The sequence below is a fragment of the Psammomys obesus genome, unplaced genomic scaffold, assembly GCF_907164565.1.
Source record: "Psammomys obesus unplaced genomic scaffold, mPsaObe1.curated_primary_1811, whole genome shotgun sequence".
Taxonomy (NCBI): Eukaryota; Metazoa; Chordata; class Mammalia; order Rodentia; family Muridae; genus Psammomys; species Psammomys obesus.
The window spans coordinates 3,288,605-3,303,800 of NW_026590859.1; the positions used below are offsets into that span (position 1 = coordinate 3,288,605).

A 15,196-nucleotide genomic window follows, 5' to 3' on the forward strand; every position below is an offset into this window, starting at 1 on the left:
AAGACAAAATCAGGTAGGGAATCTAGCTTTGTGGTAGAGGGCTTGCCTGGTGTGCACCAAGTCCTAGGTTGAATCCTCAGTACCACCAAAAGGGAGTGGTGGAGGAACCGCTGTATGGCCTGGAAAGATGGCTCAGGTGGCAAAGTGCTCGCCATGCATACATGAGGACCTGAGTGTGCGCTTGTGCAGCACAGACCTGTAGTCTCTGCTGGGCCAGCAGAGATGGGAGAGTTCTGGGGCTTGTTGGCCAGCTAGTCTTGTGGATTTGCTGAACCTCAGGCTCAGGGAGAAACTTGTCTGTAGATTTGGAGGTAGAATAATGAAGAAGACACCTGATGTCTTCGCCCTCCGGCCTCCACGTAATGTTATACAGTGCACAAGGCGCACACATAATGTTACACAGTGCACACACACAGATAAAAAATCTAATCCTGGTTCATTAGCAGGCCTATTCTATTTTATGTTTGTTTTCCTATAATGTAGCACCAAAGGGTCTTGAGTTTTGTTTGCCAGTCTGCCATTAAGCACTTACTAATAATTTAATACCCTTTTCCTGCCCTTTTAAAATTGTTCTCATGGATAGATTTGTTTTAAGAATACTAGCCTGGTGTGGTGGCGCATGGTTTTAGTCCCAGCACTCAGGTGGCAGAGGTAGGTGGATCTCTGAGTTTGAGGATGGCCAGGGTTACATAATAAAGAGATCCTGTCTCAAAAAATAAAAGAGAGGAAGAGTATGAGAGTGTGTGTGTCTGTGCCTGGTAATTCCTTGCCTTTTCAAGACTTTGGAAAGGACAAGCCTTTTGGTGTTTTGTTGTTGTTGTTTGGTTGATTTTGTTTCTTTTTAAAGTCACGGTATTATAATGTAGTAAGTGATAGTTATATCCCATGCCCCCATTTCAGGGGCATAGAAAAGCTAAGCTGAAGCCAGGCATAGTAGCACACGCTTACAATTCCAGTGTTTCAGACACTGAAGCGGGAAGATCAGAAGTTCAAGGCTGCTTTAGGCTGCATAGTGAGACTCTTCATCTCAGAACAATGATAAATGAGAGTTCATTATAATGAAAGCTGCTATTGGGTATTAGAGTTTTTGCCATATTTGAATCATTTGCAGTATTTTATACTAGCTTTTCCTAGACCAGCAGAGGGCAATAAAACAGGGTTAGTGGGAAGGTGAGTTTATAACTTTATATCCATAGTTCATGCAGAAGACGAGTAATTAATTCAGTTTGGAGCAGTGCTCAAAATGAAGGAGACTATTACATGGGTTTTTATCACAGTAAGGGGTTTTTGTTGTTGGTTTTATTGGTTTTGGTTTTTCAAGATGACAGGGTTTTTCTGTATCCTGGCTGTCCTGGGACTCTGTAGACCCTGCTGGCCTAAAACTCAGATTACCTGCCTCTGCCTCGAGCGCTAGGGTCCTGTGCTGCCACCTCCAGACTATCATAATGAGTTTATAACATATCTACGTTGACTTGTGCTGAGCTTCACTTTTTTTTCTATTAAGAATCTCTGACAGACACGGAGAACACTTGATATATAAGGTGTTTGTTCTTTTTAATGTGTATGGGTATTGTGTCCGTAAGTACATCCCAGCTGTGGACAATTATAAGCATCATGTGAGTACTGGGAATTAAATAGGGTCTTCTGGAAGAGCAGTCGGTGCTCTTAACTCTGAGCCATCTCTTCAGAACCATGTTTTGGTTTTGTTTTAAATGTATAAATACAGTTTTTTCTGTTCTAAAAATGGAAGGAATTTCTGTGAGCACTTCCTTACCAAAAGCCATTAAAATTCTTGCTCCTGCCTCTTCGTCTGTTAAGCATTCAAATGTTTTGTTCTGGCTTTATTTCCTGCTTTATCTTTAAATTCTCTGGTAATTAAACTTTCTCCTTTAAATTTTCTAGTAGTGTCTTTGACCGTGGATGGTGAGAAACCTAATGCTAACTAGTGGTTTACAGATGAACATACATTATATCCCTCTGGGTCCATCTATCATTCTGCCTGTTAAAACAGTTGAATTAAAAAAAAAAAAAAAAAAGCGGGAGTGGGGCACTGGAGAGACGGCTCAGAGGTTAAGAACACTATTTGCTCTTCAGAGGTCCTGAGTTCAGTTCCCAGGAACCACATGGTTTTCTCACAGCCATCTATAGTGAGATCTGGTGCTCTCTTTTGGCGTGCAGGCATACACGCAGGCAGAATGCTATATACATAAAGTACTAAGGTCTACAAAAAAGTGAGATGCCCTCAAGAAGCTCACCATCAGTGGTAAGACGATTACCAATGGAGAAAATCCTCCTAGAGGATAGATAAGTATTTAGGCACAGTCTGTATGTACTATAGAACTAGGCCTCTTGCATTTCTTTTCATGACATTGTCGTGTGACATTTAGTTCCATACCAAATAATTTATGTTGATTTCAGTAGATTGAGTCTAATACATGACTTAATTTTAGGTTGTGTTTTGTTCTGTTTTTAGTGTTTAGCTCCCTGTAGTAACACTTGTGTGTTGTGTCATTTGCATCTATTGAAATAATGGAAATGATAGGAGCCAAGTAATTTGGTTTTCTCCTCTGGCAGTGGCTATCTTCAATGGACACCAGAACTCTACCTTTTACGTAAAGTCAAGTCTTAGTCCAGATGACCAGTTTCTAATGAGTGGCTCAAGTGATGAGGCTGCCTACATTTGGAAGGTGAGTTGTCAAATCCCGTGCAGACAGAAGGCTGTGGCCCAGTCGGAGGTCTGTTTAGTGCAAGCACACGGATGACTTCTTGCATTGAATGTTTGAAAGGTCGCTGCTTGCTAGCCATTTCATTTTATGGCTAGCACTATAAAATGCACCAAAAAGTTGGGGATGGGGCATTCTGTGTCCTCCTTCAGGACATGGAGGTGAAGAATTCTGAAAAGTCAGAGCCTTCAACAGTCTTGCTTCTTGAAAATTATGCACACTGCCCATTCTGCTCCATATTGTCAGCCCCTTCCATGCGTGTCAGCCCTTCTGATCCCACACTGTCATTTTATAGATGTCCATTACTGCTTATTAAGGAAATGTATGCTTCTTAAAGACCACATTTATATATCCATATTCTAAAACAACTGCTGTAAGCCAAGAAACCTAAGTGGCGTTAATGGAAAGATGTCCTAGAGGAAGTGCAAAAGAATAATTCTCGTACCTGGAATTGCAAAAATGACATGTTACCCACAGACAGCTTTTTGTCAGTCTCCTCAGTGGTCACAGGTGGGGCTGCCATTCTAGCCGAGGCGCTTATGTTAATGTGGGTGTTTCTTTGCTCATTGGAGGTTTAATGAAAGTTTCCTTATGAATGTACACTTGAGAGTCTCACCTTTTTTATTTTTTTTATTACGTATGCAATGTTTTGCCTGCATGTGTACTTACACACCAGCGGACACCAGATCTCGTTACAGTTGGTTGTGAGCCACCATGTTGTTGCTGGGAATTGAACTCAGTACCTCTGGAAAAACAGCCAGTGCTCTTAACCTCTGAGCTACCTCTCCAGCCAGAGACTCCCATCTCAAACAGCGGCCTCCCCTGCTTTCTGCACTCTTCCTGGAGTTTTAAGTGTCTCTGTTTATTGTTGAGAGAAGTGCTTCCCTCTTACCTTTAAATATTTGAGTTTCAAAGTTTTGCTCTTTGTGTTTTCTGTTTCTCCTTCCCTCACTATCTCACTAGATTTATTTCTCTCCTTTTAACTCCCAACTTAGTTACAGAATTTTATTAATTCCACAAGTCTGTGCCATTTGAGGTTTCTTTCTTGAAAGAAAAACACCAACTGAAATTAGACATATCAAGTAACAGAATGGCCAAGGCCATGACAAATATTGCAATATTGATGTAAAAATACATATCTACCAACCATTCTTAAGCCATTTAAATGAGTTATTTAATTATAAATATATATAATTGTATATGTAACTAAATATATATATAATACATTTTCTTGCCCGTTCTTAAAATTTTTTCTGGTGCAGGCTCCTTTTAAAATGTTGTATTTGGTCAATGAGACTCGAGGGGCTGCACACTGTGGACTTGGTGGGGTTCTGGCCCATCCTTAGAAATCTCATTTGTGACCACCACATACACAGATTGCCAGGCTTGGTTCCGCGTCACCACTGAATGACATGGTTCAGACAGGACGTTCTCCTGCCTGTCTGCACATAGCTCAGTGTACAGGCCCTGATATTTGAGATCTTGGCAGGTTTGCTGCTCCTAAAATTGAATTTGTCCAGTGAGATGGCTCAGTTTCTCTTTTCCGTTATTACAGGGAGGAGGAGTTTAGACAGGAGTCCATGTAAGCTGAGAGCCTTGGTCACTGCAGTGGTTTTAACTCTGCTGCTGCTTCTCCAGGGTTAGCTTTTGCTTTCACAGTGAATCTGTTCTGTGCTAAAGCCCTTGCATGAGGAAAGAACAGAAGAAAGGAGTTTTATATCTTCGGGCACAAGAGAATGGCCTTTTGTAGAATCCTTATTCCTCATTAAAAGGGAAATGTAGTATCTGATACTAAGGCCAAACATTCTAAAAATACAAACATTGAGCACTCTGCTTTTTAATTTCCTACCCTTCATTCCACCCCTCTTCCTCCGTCTGTTTCAGATACAGCCACTGAATAGTATTGAAGTGGTTATAAATAAACTGATTTGGCATGGCCATTCTACCGCTGACTGGCGGAACACTGAGCCTGACACTTTAGGAAGTGTAAATGATCTCATGGCAAAAATAAAGATTAGATTTGGTTTCCAATTGGGCAGAGTAAGGAGATTTTTTTTTTTTTTTTTTTTTTGAGGAAAAGTGCTGATGGCTTTTTTTGTATGCTTAAGTACTCAAAGTGCTTTAATGAGGGTAGAGCAATTTGCCCTAAGAGCTGCCTCATAAATTCAACTTTGAGATTGCTTTTGTCTTAAACATTCTATAAAAGGTATATTAAAAGAGGACAGTTTTCTGTCTTGACTGCCCCAAAGTGTTTAGGTTCTTTTTTATTTATTTTTTTAATAGTTTCTGTCATACTCAAGGGAAGCTTTTAAAAAATGAAATCAAATAATTATGGCAGTGGTTTTTTATAATGAATTGATGTTAAAACTTACTGGAATGAAAGTAAATTCAAAGCCGTCTGAGTTTCATGAGAAAAAAATAATCCTATTTAAAATAGTCAGAGTACAACTTGTACCTTAAGATAGTCTTGAGCAGTCAAAAGCACTTTTTGTCAAAGTCTTCCCCCCACCCCCCCCCAAAAAAAAAAGCCCTTATCAGCAGGGCTGGCTGGAGACATGGCTGAGGTTAAGAGCACTGGCTGTTCTTCCAGAGGTCCTGAGTTCAATTCCCAGCAACCACATGGTGGCTCACAACCATATATTGTGAGAACTAGTGCCCTCTTCTGGTGTGTGTGTACATGCAGATAGAACATTGCATATGTAATAAATAAATCTTAAGAAAAAAAACTTACAAACAGTTGGCTTCTGTCTCTTCCTCTTCTTATTAAAACAGAATTTAGGAGTCAGGGGTATAATTGTGCACACCTGAAATTACAGCACCTAGGAATTAGACACAAGAGGGTCTCAAGTTTAAGGTGAGCTGGGCCGAACAAGACTCAGTATTTACGAGAAAGTAAAGCGATGTACTTAGAAGTCGAGAGTGTGGTGAGTGCGGTGTTCCAGCACTTGCTGAGCATGTGGGAGCCCTGGTTGGTTCCCCAGCTTCACTGAAGAATAAAGTCTACAGTTCAGTGTGATCAGGGTTATGTGGCCTTGTCCACCGTCGACATTCTGGATGTCACACTAGGACATCTCTCTTCTTAGACACGGTATTTTCTCTATGGATTTTTGCCTAATTGAGACATTCCATATAAATAGTATAACATAATAGGTGGCATTTTGTACATGGCTTTCATTTAGTATATTTTCCAGGTTTAGGCATGTTGCATATTACCTCACTCCTTCCTAAGGCTGAAGACTTCCATTTAATAGGCAAACCATATATTTTATCTGCTTGCCAATTGATGGCCATTTGAAATGATCGGAATTTTTTTACTCTGTTAAAACTGTGCTATCACTATTTTTATACTTTAAGTTTCCCAGTATATACCAAAGAATAGAGTTAGTAGATCATGATATTTAATTACGCCTGTGAATTTTTTGAGGTACCTTCCACCTATATTTTGCTGCTATATGAAGTACCTGATTTATGAATTCAGTGAATAAATGTGGACTCTATTATTGTTGCTACTGAGTCTGTATTGTCTAAGGTTTTGTTGTTGTTGTTTGATTATCACCATTTATTACAGTTTCTTTTTTCTTCAATATGATTCCCAGCTGTGGCCCCCTCCCTTGTCTCCTCCCAAACCCTCCCTCCCTCCCTCCCTCTTCTTCCCCTATGCCCCTCCCCTAGTCCACTGATAGGGGAGGTCCTCCTCCCCTTCCCTCTGATCCTAGCCTATCAGGTCTCATCAGGACTGGCTGCATTGTCTTCTTCTGTGGACTGTCGTGGCTCCCGGGGCGAGGTGCTGAAAGAGCCAGTCACTGAGCTAATACCAGAGAAAGTCCCTGCTCCCCTTAGTAGGGAACCCACTTAAAGACTGAGTCTATGGGCTACATCTGAGACAGGGTTTTAGGTACTCTCCATGCATTGTCCTTGGTTGGGGTATCATTCTCTTCAGGGCCCCCGCGGCTCAACTTTTATGGCTCTGTTGCTCTCCTTTTGGAGCTCCTGTCCCTTCGAGGTCTTTCTATCTCCCCCTTCTTTCCTAAGATTTCCTGTACTCTGCCCAAAGTTTGGCTATTAGCCATAGCCTCTACTTCGATATCGCTACTGTCTGAGTTTTTATGAAGGTTGTTTTTCTTTGAGAGCTATAGAAAAGTACAGAACTGGGTACATTCTGTTGGCAAGTACTTGGTTTATCTTAAAACTTTAATATTTTATGTATAAGGTTAGGTGCTCCTAGTTACTGTGTTACAAGAACTAAGAAATGGGCGGTGATAGACTGACAGGAAGAAATGCTTTACCAGAAATGCTCACAAGGATGTGAGGATTTCCTCTTCCTTTCATCTGAGTACTGGGGAAACAGAAACTTAGTGCACTAGGTTCATCACAAACAGAAAGGAAGGAGAGTTCCTGACAGCGGGGACAGTAAGAAACCATCTAATTTTAAAGTTCTTTCTGAAGTGTGTTTTCCTGTGAAAGAATGGCATAGTCTGTGGCTTATAGGGATAGGCAATACAGCCTATGTAGATTGGGGAAAGCCACCTTAGCTGTTAATACAGTAAACTTTAACAAGGCAAATTAGGCATTGTTCTTTGTTTTTGCCATTTTAATCATTGTGCATTTGCCTTGTAGCAGAGATAAGAGTGGTAATGATTGACTTAGATAACCTCACGAACCAGTCTCTTAGCTGTAATCCAAAGACTCTGTTAAGCAGACTTAGTCATTATCACAGATAGTCTTTCCAAAGTTGCCTGCACTTCATGCAAATGATCCATGATTCAGAGCCTCAGGAAAATAGAGAATGGGTTCACCAAGCTGCATATTTTCAAATAGATGGACTAATAATAGCAGTGTGAGCTTGTACTGTTTATTGTGCTTGGTTCTTGTGAGCTGTAAAGGATATTGATAGCTCTGGAAAAAATTGTGTGTGCAGTGCTCTCAAACGCCTGCCACTGGAAGCCTCCGGTGATGGGAAAATTAAAATCTTAGTGATATGCACAGCACTTCACAGTCCGAACTCTCTTAATTCGTTACAGATTTGTTAAAATGTGCTGGAATTACTGGAAATTGTATATATATTTTTTCAAACAGATTAACTGAAAAGCTTGAATGAAAAAGTGTAAATTATAGCTTATATGTCTCCCTTTAAATTGGAGGTTATCCAATTCAAAATGAAAGGACAATACTTTGGATTTTGGTCACAGTCAACTTGTCTTGCTTTTTAAAACCTTTCCCCTTACCGTAAAAGAGCTGGTTGCCCTTTTCAGGTACCTGCTGTTCCTGGAAGTGGCTGACCGTAGAAGATCTGAGCGTGTCCATGCTGTGTAAGGCAGGACTGGATTGAAGAGCTGTGTCTGGAACTGAACTTCTACCCAGAAAGCTCAATGGCTTTAGTAGAATGAATTAAAATTAGCATTGCATTTTAACTGAAATAAGAGCTCTCCTGCAGCTTGAACTTAGTCTTGACTTTGACTATTGAACTTAAGATAGCTCTGTCTTTGTTAACCACCCTGAAGCCCTGTGATGTAGTTAAGGAGGTTCCAGCCTCAGTGGGGGACCTAACACTGATCTGCCGACTTGTTCTTTGGTTTGGACAGGTTTCCATGCCCTGGCATCCTCCTACTGTGCTCCTGGGTCATTCTCAAGAGGTTACATCCGTGTGCTGGTGTCCATCGGACTTCACCAAGGTTTGTGGCCGAATCTCCATAACCGATTCTAAAAAGTAGATTCTAAGTTTATACAGTTTTCTAAGGTTTGTTTGAAAATGACAGTCTTTTTATGTTCAGACATTTAAAACAATCCAGAAAGTGTATTGCACATTTTCATACACACACACTTTCCCCTGCTTTTCTCACCAATGTGAGAAATCATTATATACTAAAGGAGTAAAGTTGGGTTCTTTTTTGTCATCTTAGAATCTGAAGTGAAGGTCTAGAGAGGTGGCCCAGTGGTTAAGAGCAAATACTGTTCTTAAAGAGGGCCTAAGTTTGGTTCTCAGAATCCACCCTAACTTCAGGTGGCTCGTAGGCACCTGTAACTCCAGCTTCAGGGTCATCCAGTGCATCTGGCCTCATGTGTACCTGCTCTCACAAGCTCAGAGACAAACACACAATTAAAAATAAATAGGTAAAAAATTTTAAAGCCAGTGCATAATGCCAAGGCTCAGTGCATAAGAGTGCTTGCTATGCAATCATGAGATTTCTCCAGCAGCAACTGGGAAGCTCAGGTACTGTGCTTTCCTGTAGCCCTGTTGGCATGCCAGAAACCCGACAACCCGCTGGGCTGCCCGCAGGAGGGATTGTGAGCTTCTGGCTTAGGGGAGGCCCGCCTCAGGAGATTAGGAGGGGAGCTGTAGAAAAGCATACCCCGTCTTTTTCCTGTGGCTTCAGTGTGCCCATATATGCCCTACTCACACATAACAAAATCCTCCAAAGTTCAGAGCACTACATGAAGATGTGAGAGTCACAACAACCCAACAAAATGGAAATTAACAGTGACGTCTGGCTGTTCGCCACAGTGTTCACATGTAATGACAGTGGTTACTGTCAAGTTTTAACAGGGCAAGTTACCTGTGGCTAAACTACAAGAATTGGGTCAGAATACTGTAGCCACACCGCTTAAAATGTAAGAAGACCAGAAACAGAAGCTATGTTTATACATAGGAATCTTTGTGGCTTCTCTTGTTCCTCACTGGAACTTTCTAGTCTTCCAGAAACTTATCTCTAGTCTACTCGTGGTGTTGGCATCCTGTTAGCATTTCAGAACTGCTGTGGATTTTTCCTAGGGTTGGTTGGTTTGTATACCCGTATTACATTTCTTAGCTTCACGAGAGATCTTTTTACAAGCATCCACAGGGGCAGCCTTCGCTGTGACACTTGCATGCACGTTAAGGCGTTGTTCCTTGCCCATACAGACCTTTCTTAAACTATTGCTACAGTTGTCATCCTGGTGACGTTTTCTCCAAGATTCCATGTAATTTCTCATGAAGTGTCTGCTTTGCGTATGGGCTATCGTGAACATAACTAAGATGAGCCACTTTTACTAGTCAGTTGATTGTACCTACTTTTTCCAGCTATCATTTCCTATGAGAAAAGATTCACTGAACTCATTACTGATCACTTCTTTTTAAACTTCTTCAAAATAATTTTGTCAGAGGCTTAGAATTAATGAGGTTGAGTTTTTCTTTTTAAGCTCTAAATTGTAGAATAGGAGGAGGCTTGGTTTAAATTCTGCTTTTTCTCATTTCATGTTTTTTGGACAAAAAAAAAGTCCCAAGATAATAGGGTTTTTGTATTTTCTTTATTCAGGTGGAAGGGGGTTGTTTTTGTAAGATTATTTTGCTGTTGTGTAGCTCGAAGCTTTGAACTCAGTGTCTTCCTGCCCTAGCTTCCTAGTGCTAGTCTTACTGGTGTGCAGCACCGTGCTTGGCTTTCAAGGGTTTTTAATAAGATCGAGAATGTGAAGGAGCATATGTATAATAGGTGCCTATAAATATAATTACTGTCACTATAGAGCAGTTGTGGAGTTCCCAACATTTTTCGTTGAGTAAAATTTGTGTCTTCTTTTGGCCTCCCAGTAAGGGAAGGAAAAAGTTGCCAGTCTCTTGGGGGCCACGACTTAACGTGTGTTCTTTTTTTCTTTCTGTTTAGTGACTGAAATAGAGAAATTGTATAAACAAGTGCTAGGGAACAGATCTGGCATCAGTGGCCATTGGCCTCCAGCTCTTCAAGCTGCCTTTCTCTGCCATAAAAGGCTGGGGACCAAGATCGGGAATGGTCAGATATTTTTAAAGGGGCAAAGGTTATTTTTAACTTCTTTCAGCCTAGTGAGCTTTTTTGTTTTTCCAGAATGCTCCTTTACCTATCTGAAAAAGCATCTCCAAGGAATGGCTTTGTGATTGTCATGGCCTCCTGGAGTCACAGGCTAAGTCTGATCTGGGAAACGTTCTCGTTTTAGTAGTAAGATAAAGCATGTAGCATTTAGAAGAAACTTGTAGAAATAGAATAGTGATAGGTATTGCTCCATCATTTCGCAGAAGGAGAATAAAGGGGAATTTTAATTACATAATTAATAGTTATGTAAAAAGTGTCAAATGTGTGAGTTGTCCGTCTCCTTTAGAAATGAAAAGGAGATGAGCCTGTAATTACAGATCTGTGTCTGTAGGTTAGTGAGAATGGTGTGATGGAAGACGGAGGACTCAGATGTGCTTCCCAGCACACACAGACGGCTTGCAACCATCTCTAACTGCACCCCATAGGCTCTGTCACTCCTTTCTGCTCTCTGCGGCACACGTGTGCATGCAGGCAAAACACCTTCAAAAACGAGTCACTGGTAACACGTTTCTCAGAAAACACATTCTGTCATCAGAAATGTAGAAAAAATGATCTAAAAGAAGGTATGAAAGTAGGTGCTCTTTAAAATATCAGTGTTGGTGTGTTTTAGCAAAAAAAAAACAAGCCGCTGTTCATGAGCCCTTAGGGCTCATCCACCTCTTATTTTGTTTTCGTCATTCTCATCTGGTTCCTAGATTGCTACCTGCTCTGATGACAACACACTGAGAATCTGGCGCTTGAATAGAGGCCTAGAGGACAGACCAGGGGTTGACAAACATTCCATAGTGGGCTGGACCTCTCAGAGGAAAAAAGAGGCAAAGGCTGGCCCAGGTAAGGACAGCATGCTTTTTCCAAGGTTTTTGTTGTTTCATTAGTTGAGTCCTGCTGTGTTCTATGGGAGGCTCGATTTGCTCTTGTTTGTAATATTTTTAAAGAAAGGCACCATCTTGGCATTTCTCAAAGAGAAATTGATCACAACTTTGTTTGCCATCTCTGAAAGGCACAATAATGAATTCTGTCAATAAATATTTATGGACTGTCATGTGCTGTGTTACTCTTAGTTTTGTTTACCAATGAACAGAAGACTCAAATCTCAGATATAAACAGATCTTGTGAGTGGCAGTAAGTAACAGGAGGTGCTTAGCATAGCGGAAGAGAAGACTGGAAACTGCTGTCAAATGTTGTGTGATAGAGAGGCCTCACTGACCTAGGTAAGTGAAGACATGGTGAGCCGTGTGAGTGTTTAGAAGACTACTATACAGGCAGATAGCATGGCGAAGATGAGGCACTGCAGCAGGGAGAGTACCTGGCGTGTTCTCTCTGCCTCCAGAAGGCTAATGTGCAGGAGGAGCCTCTAGCACTGCCGCTGTTGAGAAACAGCTAGAAGGAGGCAGTGGAGAATGACCGAAGTCATCAAGGCCTGTGGGTGCCATGTGCTTGTATCTCAACAATCAGGAAGAGGGGGAGTTTGACGCCAGCCTAACCTTGTCTCAAAAAAACAAAAAGCAAAATAAAAAAGGATCTATTTAACAAATTTTAAACTCTAATTCTGAGTATATTTATAAGAAAGCCCACAGAGTATACGAAAGGATCACAGGTAGGGTCTAAGGGGGATTTTAAGGATCGATTTCAGGTTTTTTACTGGGCGCTATAGGATATGATTGCCTTAACTGAAATAGGAATCCCTGTTGATTTGGGGAGGGAGCTAGAGTTTGATTTTGGTGTGGTGTGACATTATCTTACATCCAAAGGGAGGTGTCAAGGAAGCAGTTAGCTATTTGAGTCTGCAACTTAGAATAGGGGTCGTAAATTTGGGGTTAATTATGAGGTAAGTGAAAAGAGCTGTAGATAGAAGAGCAAATAGAGCAAGTGCCTGAGCTTCTGAACACCAGTGTTTCTAGAGGAAGGAAAACACCACAGGCTATTGCAGGGCGCTGTCTGGGCAGGTACAGGAGGCCCAGCAGAGTGAACAAAGGAAATGGTAGGCCGGAGTTTGACCAGATGACTCCACTGTACACAGGAGGCCTTTGACGGGCTGTTTGTAGCTTATGAACAACGACAATGGAGTGATGGTGGCCTAGCTGGTCCATCACAGCAGTGGGGGAGACATGAAACATTGGTGCTACCACTTTGTTAAGGGTTTTATTGTGAAGGAAAGGAGGACAGTTCCGGAGAAAACAGTGTTAAATGCGGCGGAATTTGCTATTTTATCCTTTTTTTCAAATGAGAGTTGATGGAGGTTCCTAGTGTAAAGTTTAGAGCCAGTGCTCAAGTGCTTTCAGGCCAGTCGTAGAGCGATGGGGAGAGAATGTGCAGCGACATCTCCTTTAGCACCCAACACAGCAAATGAAGCTCCAGTGAGGCCAGCCTTGGAGTGGGGTGATCTCTCCATCCTTAGGTGATGCTAGCATTACTCCAAATGGCACTGCAAAGGGACAGCCCGGCCTGGGGGACGTGCTTGCCATTTGACCTGTAAGCCAGTTTCCAGAGCTACTGACCACACTGCCAATTTTTGAGAATTGTGTTCGTCTGCTTTTCCAGTTTTAATTTATTTCTGCCCTGGGTTCAAGTAGGTTCTCTTAAGCTTTCTTAACACTAACTGCAAGGCATAGCCTTCTTCCCTTTGACCTACTTTTTCTAGCCAGCACTTGCTCTACTGTTCTTTGACTTTGGAGATCTCACAGCATTGTTGAGTCCAGAGGCTCTCGGTCTTGGCTAGGCACCAGAACTACCTGTAGAGCTTTTGGAAACTTTAGACTTTGCTACTCGTGGATTTTGTAAGCCTTGCATGGAGGTCAGCTGCTTGTATTTTCATAAAGGTCTAGGTAAATCTGTTATGCAGCCAAGATTGAGACGCTCTGGTCTGGGCATTGAATGACAGGATGATTATTCTAATTGCAAACATAATGAGCTCTTACTTGTTCAAGCTCAAGTGTTTGTTGTCATCTGATTAGACAGCAGGATAATTATTGTTAGTCTCCTAATATGTCTATCGCCCTATCATTAGCAGCCGTGAAATTTCACGTTAACAGTGTTCTTACCAAACACTAAATCCTCAGTCCCCTTTGTAGTAACTGTACTGTAAACATTGCTCCTGGCTGTATTAGTGAAGGGTTCTGAGAAGCCTCATCTTCTGTGAGAACAGAGCTGTTTTGGGAAAAGAGTCTGAATATGGGGTTAGTGTTAACAGATTCTTGAAACATTGGGATTTTTGCCTAGCAAGGAAGGGGCCAAAAATGCACATAAACGGAGACAGGTGAAACAGCTCCCACCCTGTGGAGAAGAGCAGTGAGTAGTCTCCTATTGCAGGGCCTAAGCAGCATGCAGAAGACAGAAAGGTTGGGGCCAAGTGACTATCCCTTGCCTAGAAAGAAGCGACCGGTTGAATAGTCACGTGCTGTAGAATTCTTGAAAAGAACTAACTCGATTTTAGAATAGGGCTGTGGCCCCGTGCATGCTAGAGTCTTTGTCTCTTTGGGGTTACACGCAGCCCTGGGTTTGATCTCTCTCACCAGAGAGAGAGACAGAGAGAGAGAGAGAGAGAGAGAGAGAGAGAGAGAAAGGGAAAAAAGAAAAAGGCTTTAGAACAGCTCAGAACTGTGACCAGACTTCCTACGTGGTCCATTGAAGACTGGCTTTTGTGGGTGATGGAAAACAGTGGGTCATTGGGTGTATAGGCGTGTTGTGGCACGCCGTGAGGGCGGTGCACCTGCGTCCTGAAAGAGTCACAGAGGAGAGGGTGCAGGATGTGTCAGCACGGTTGATGTACTAGTGCCCGCTTGGGGCTTTAAACTGTTATGCCTATGCCTTTGCATGTGTTAATAATAACCACATGGGCAAGTATGGCACACACATGGCATGAGAATGTTGAGTAGGGCTCTTTCATAAAGAGTTGGGGTTCTTTGCTGAAAGGCTTCATAGTTTTGTAATTAGTTACTAATTAAAAACAAAAATTTAATTTGCCCAAAGTTTTGCTAATCTTTAATGTTCACAAATCCTTCTCTTTGACCCCAGATTAACAGCTTGAAGACATTGAATTACCCAGTTTCTTAACCACTGAGCCATCTTTCAGTCTTTCCCCAGCTTTCCAATTTCAGGCTCTTTAGAAGACACTTGCAGAGTGTGGTTTTTGAGTGTCAAAAACGTAACTATTCTTTACCCCATCTTTCCTTTACCCAAAAGCCTCATCTAGCAACTTGGTATGTTGCTAGGCATGCACTGTTTTAGGATTTCCTATACGAGTCCTAAAGCCTGTGTCCTACACGCGCAGGCTATTTAAATGGAGGAAGTGACTGTCAGCCTGAACTGAGCAGCCAATGACCGCTGCTCTCTTCTTGCCATCATGACCACATTCCGGTTCAGGAGCAGATGTGTGGTGGCAGTGACCAGACAGTGAAATTCCAGCTATGATTTATAATGGGAGGGCGAATTCACTTTAGACAAGTCTCAGCACTTGCTTAAGGTAAAGAGTTGACGGAAAAGTGTTTATACAATTCCTGTATTAAGCTCTCAAGAAGCCTTAGTGGGTAAAGTAGCTTACCGCCAAGCCTGACAACCTGAGTTTGTGCATATGATAAAGGACAAACCAGTTCCCACAAGATGCTGTCTGGTGTGTGTGTGTGTGTGTGTGTGTGTGTGTGTGTGTGTGTGTGTGTG

General features: G+C 41.9%; 1 protein-coding gene across 1 annotated transcript in view; it reads left to right on the forward strand.

Moving 5' to 3' along the window:
* Dtl (denticleless E3 ubiquitin protein ligase homolog) overlaps positions 1-15,196 on the forward strand; it is a 35,137-nt gene that overhangs the window by 13,900 nt on the left and 6,041 nt on the right. Inside the window, exons 11-13 of the mRNA XM_055609190.1 lie at positions 2,575-2,687; positions 8,306-8,395; positions 11,236-11,371. Of these exons, the coding sequence (XP_055465165.1) occupies positions 2,575-2,687; positions 8,306-8,395; positions 11,236-11,371 (339 nt within the window). The remainder of the gene's footprint in view (positions 1-2,574; positions 2,688-8,305; positions 8,396-11,235; positions 11,372-15,196) is intronic.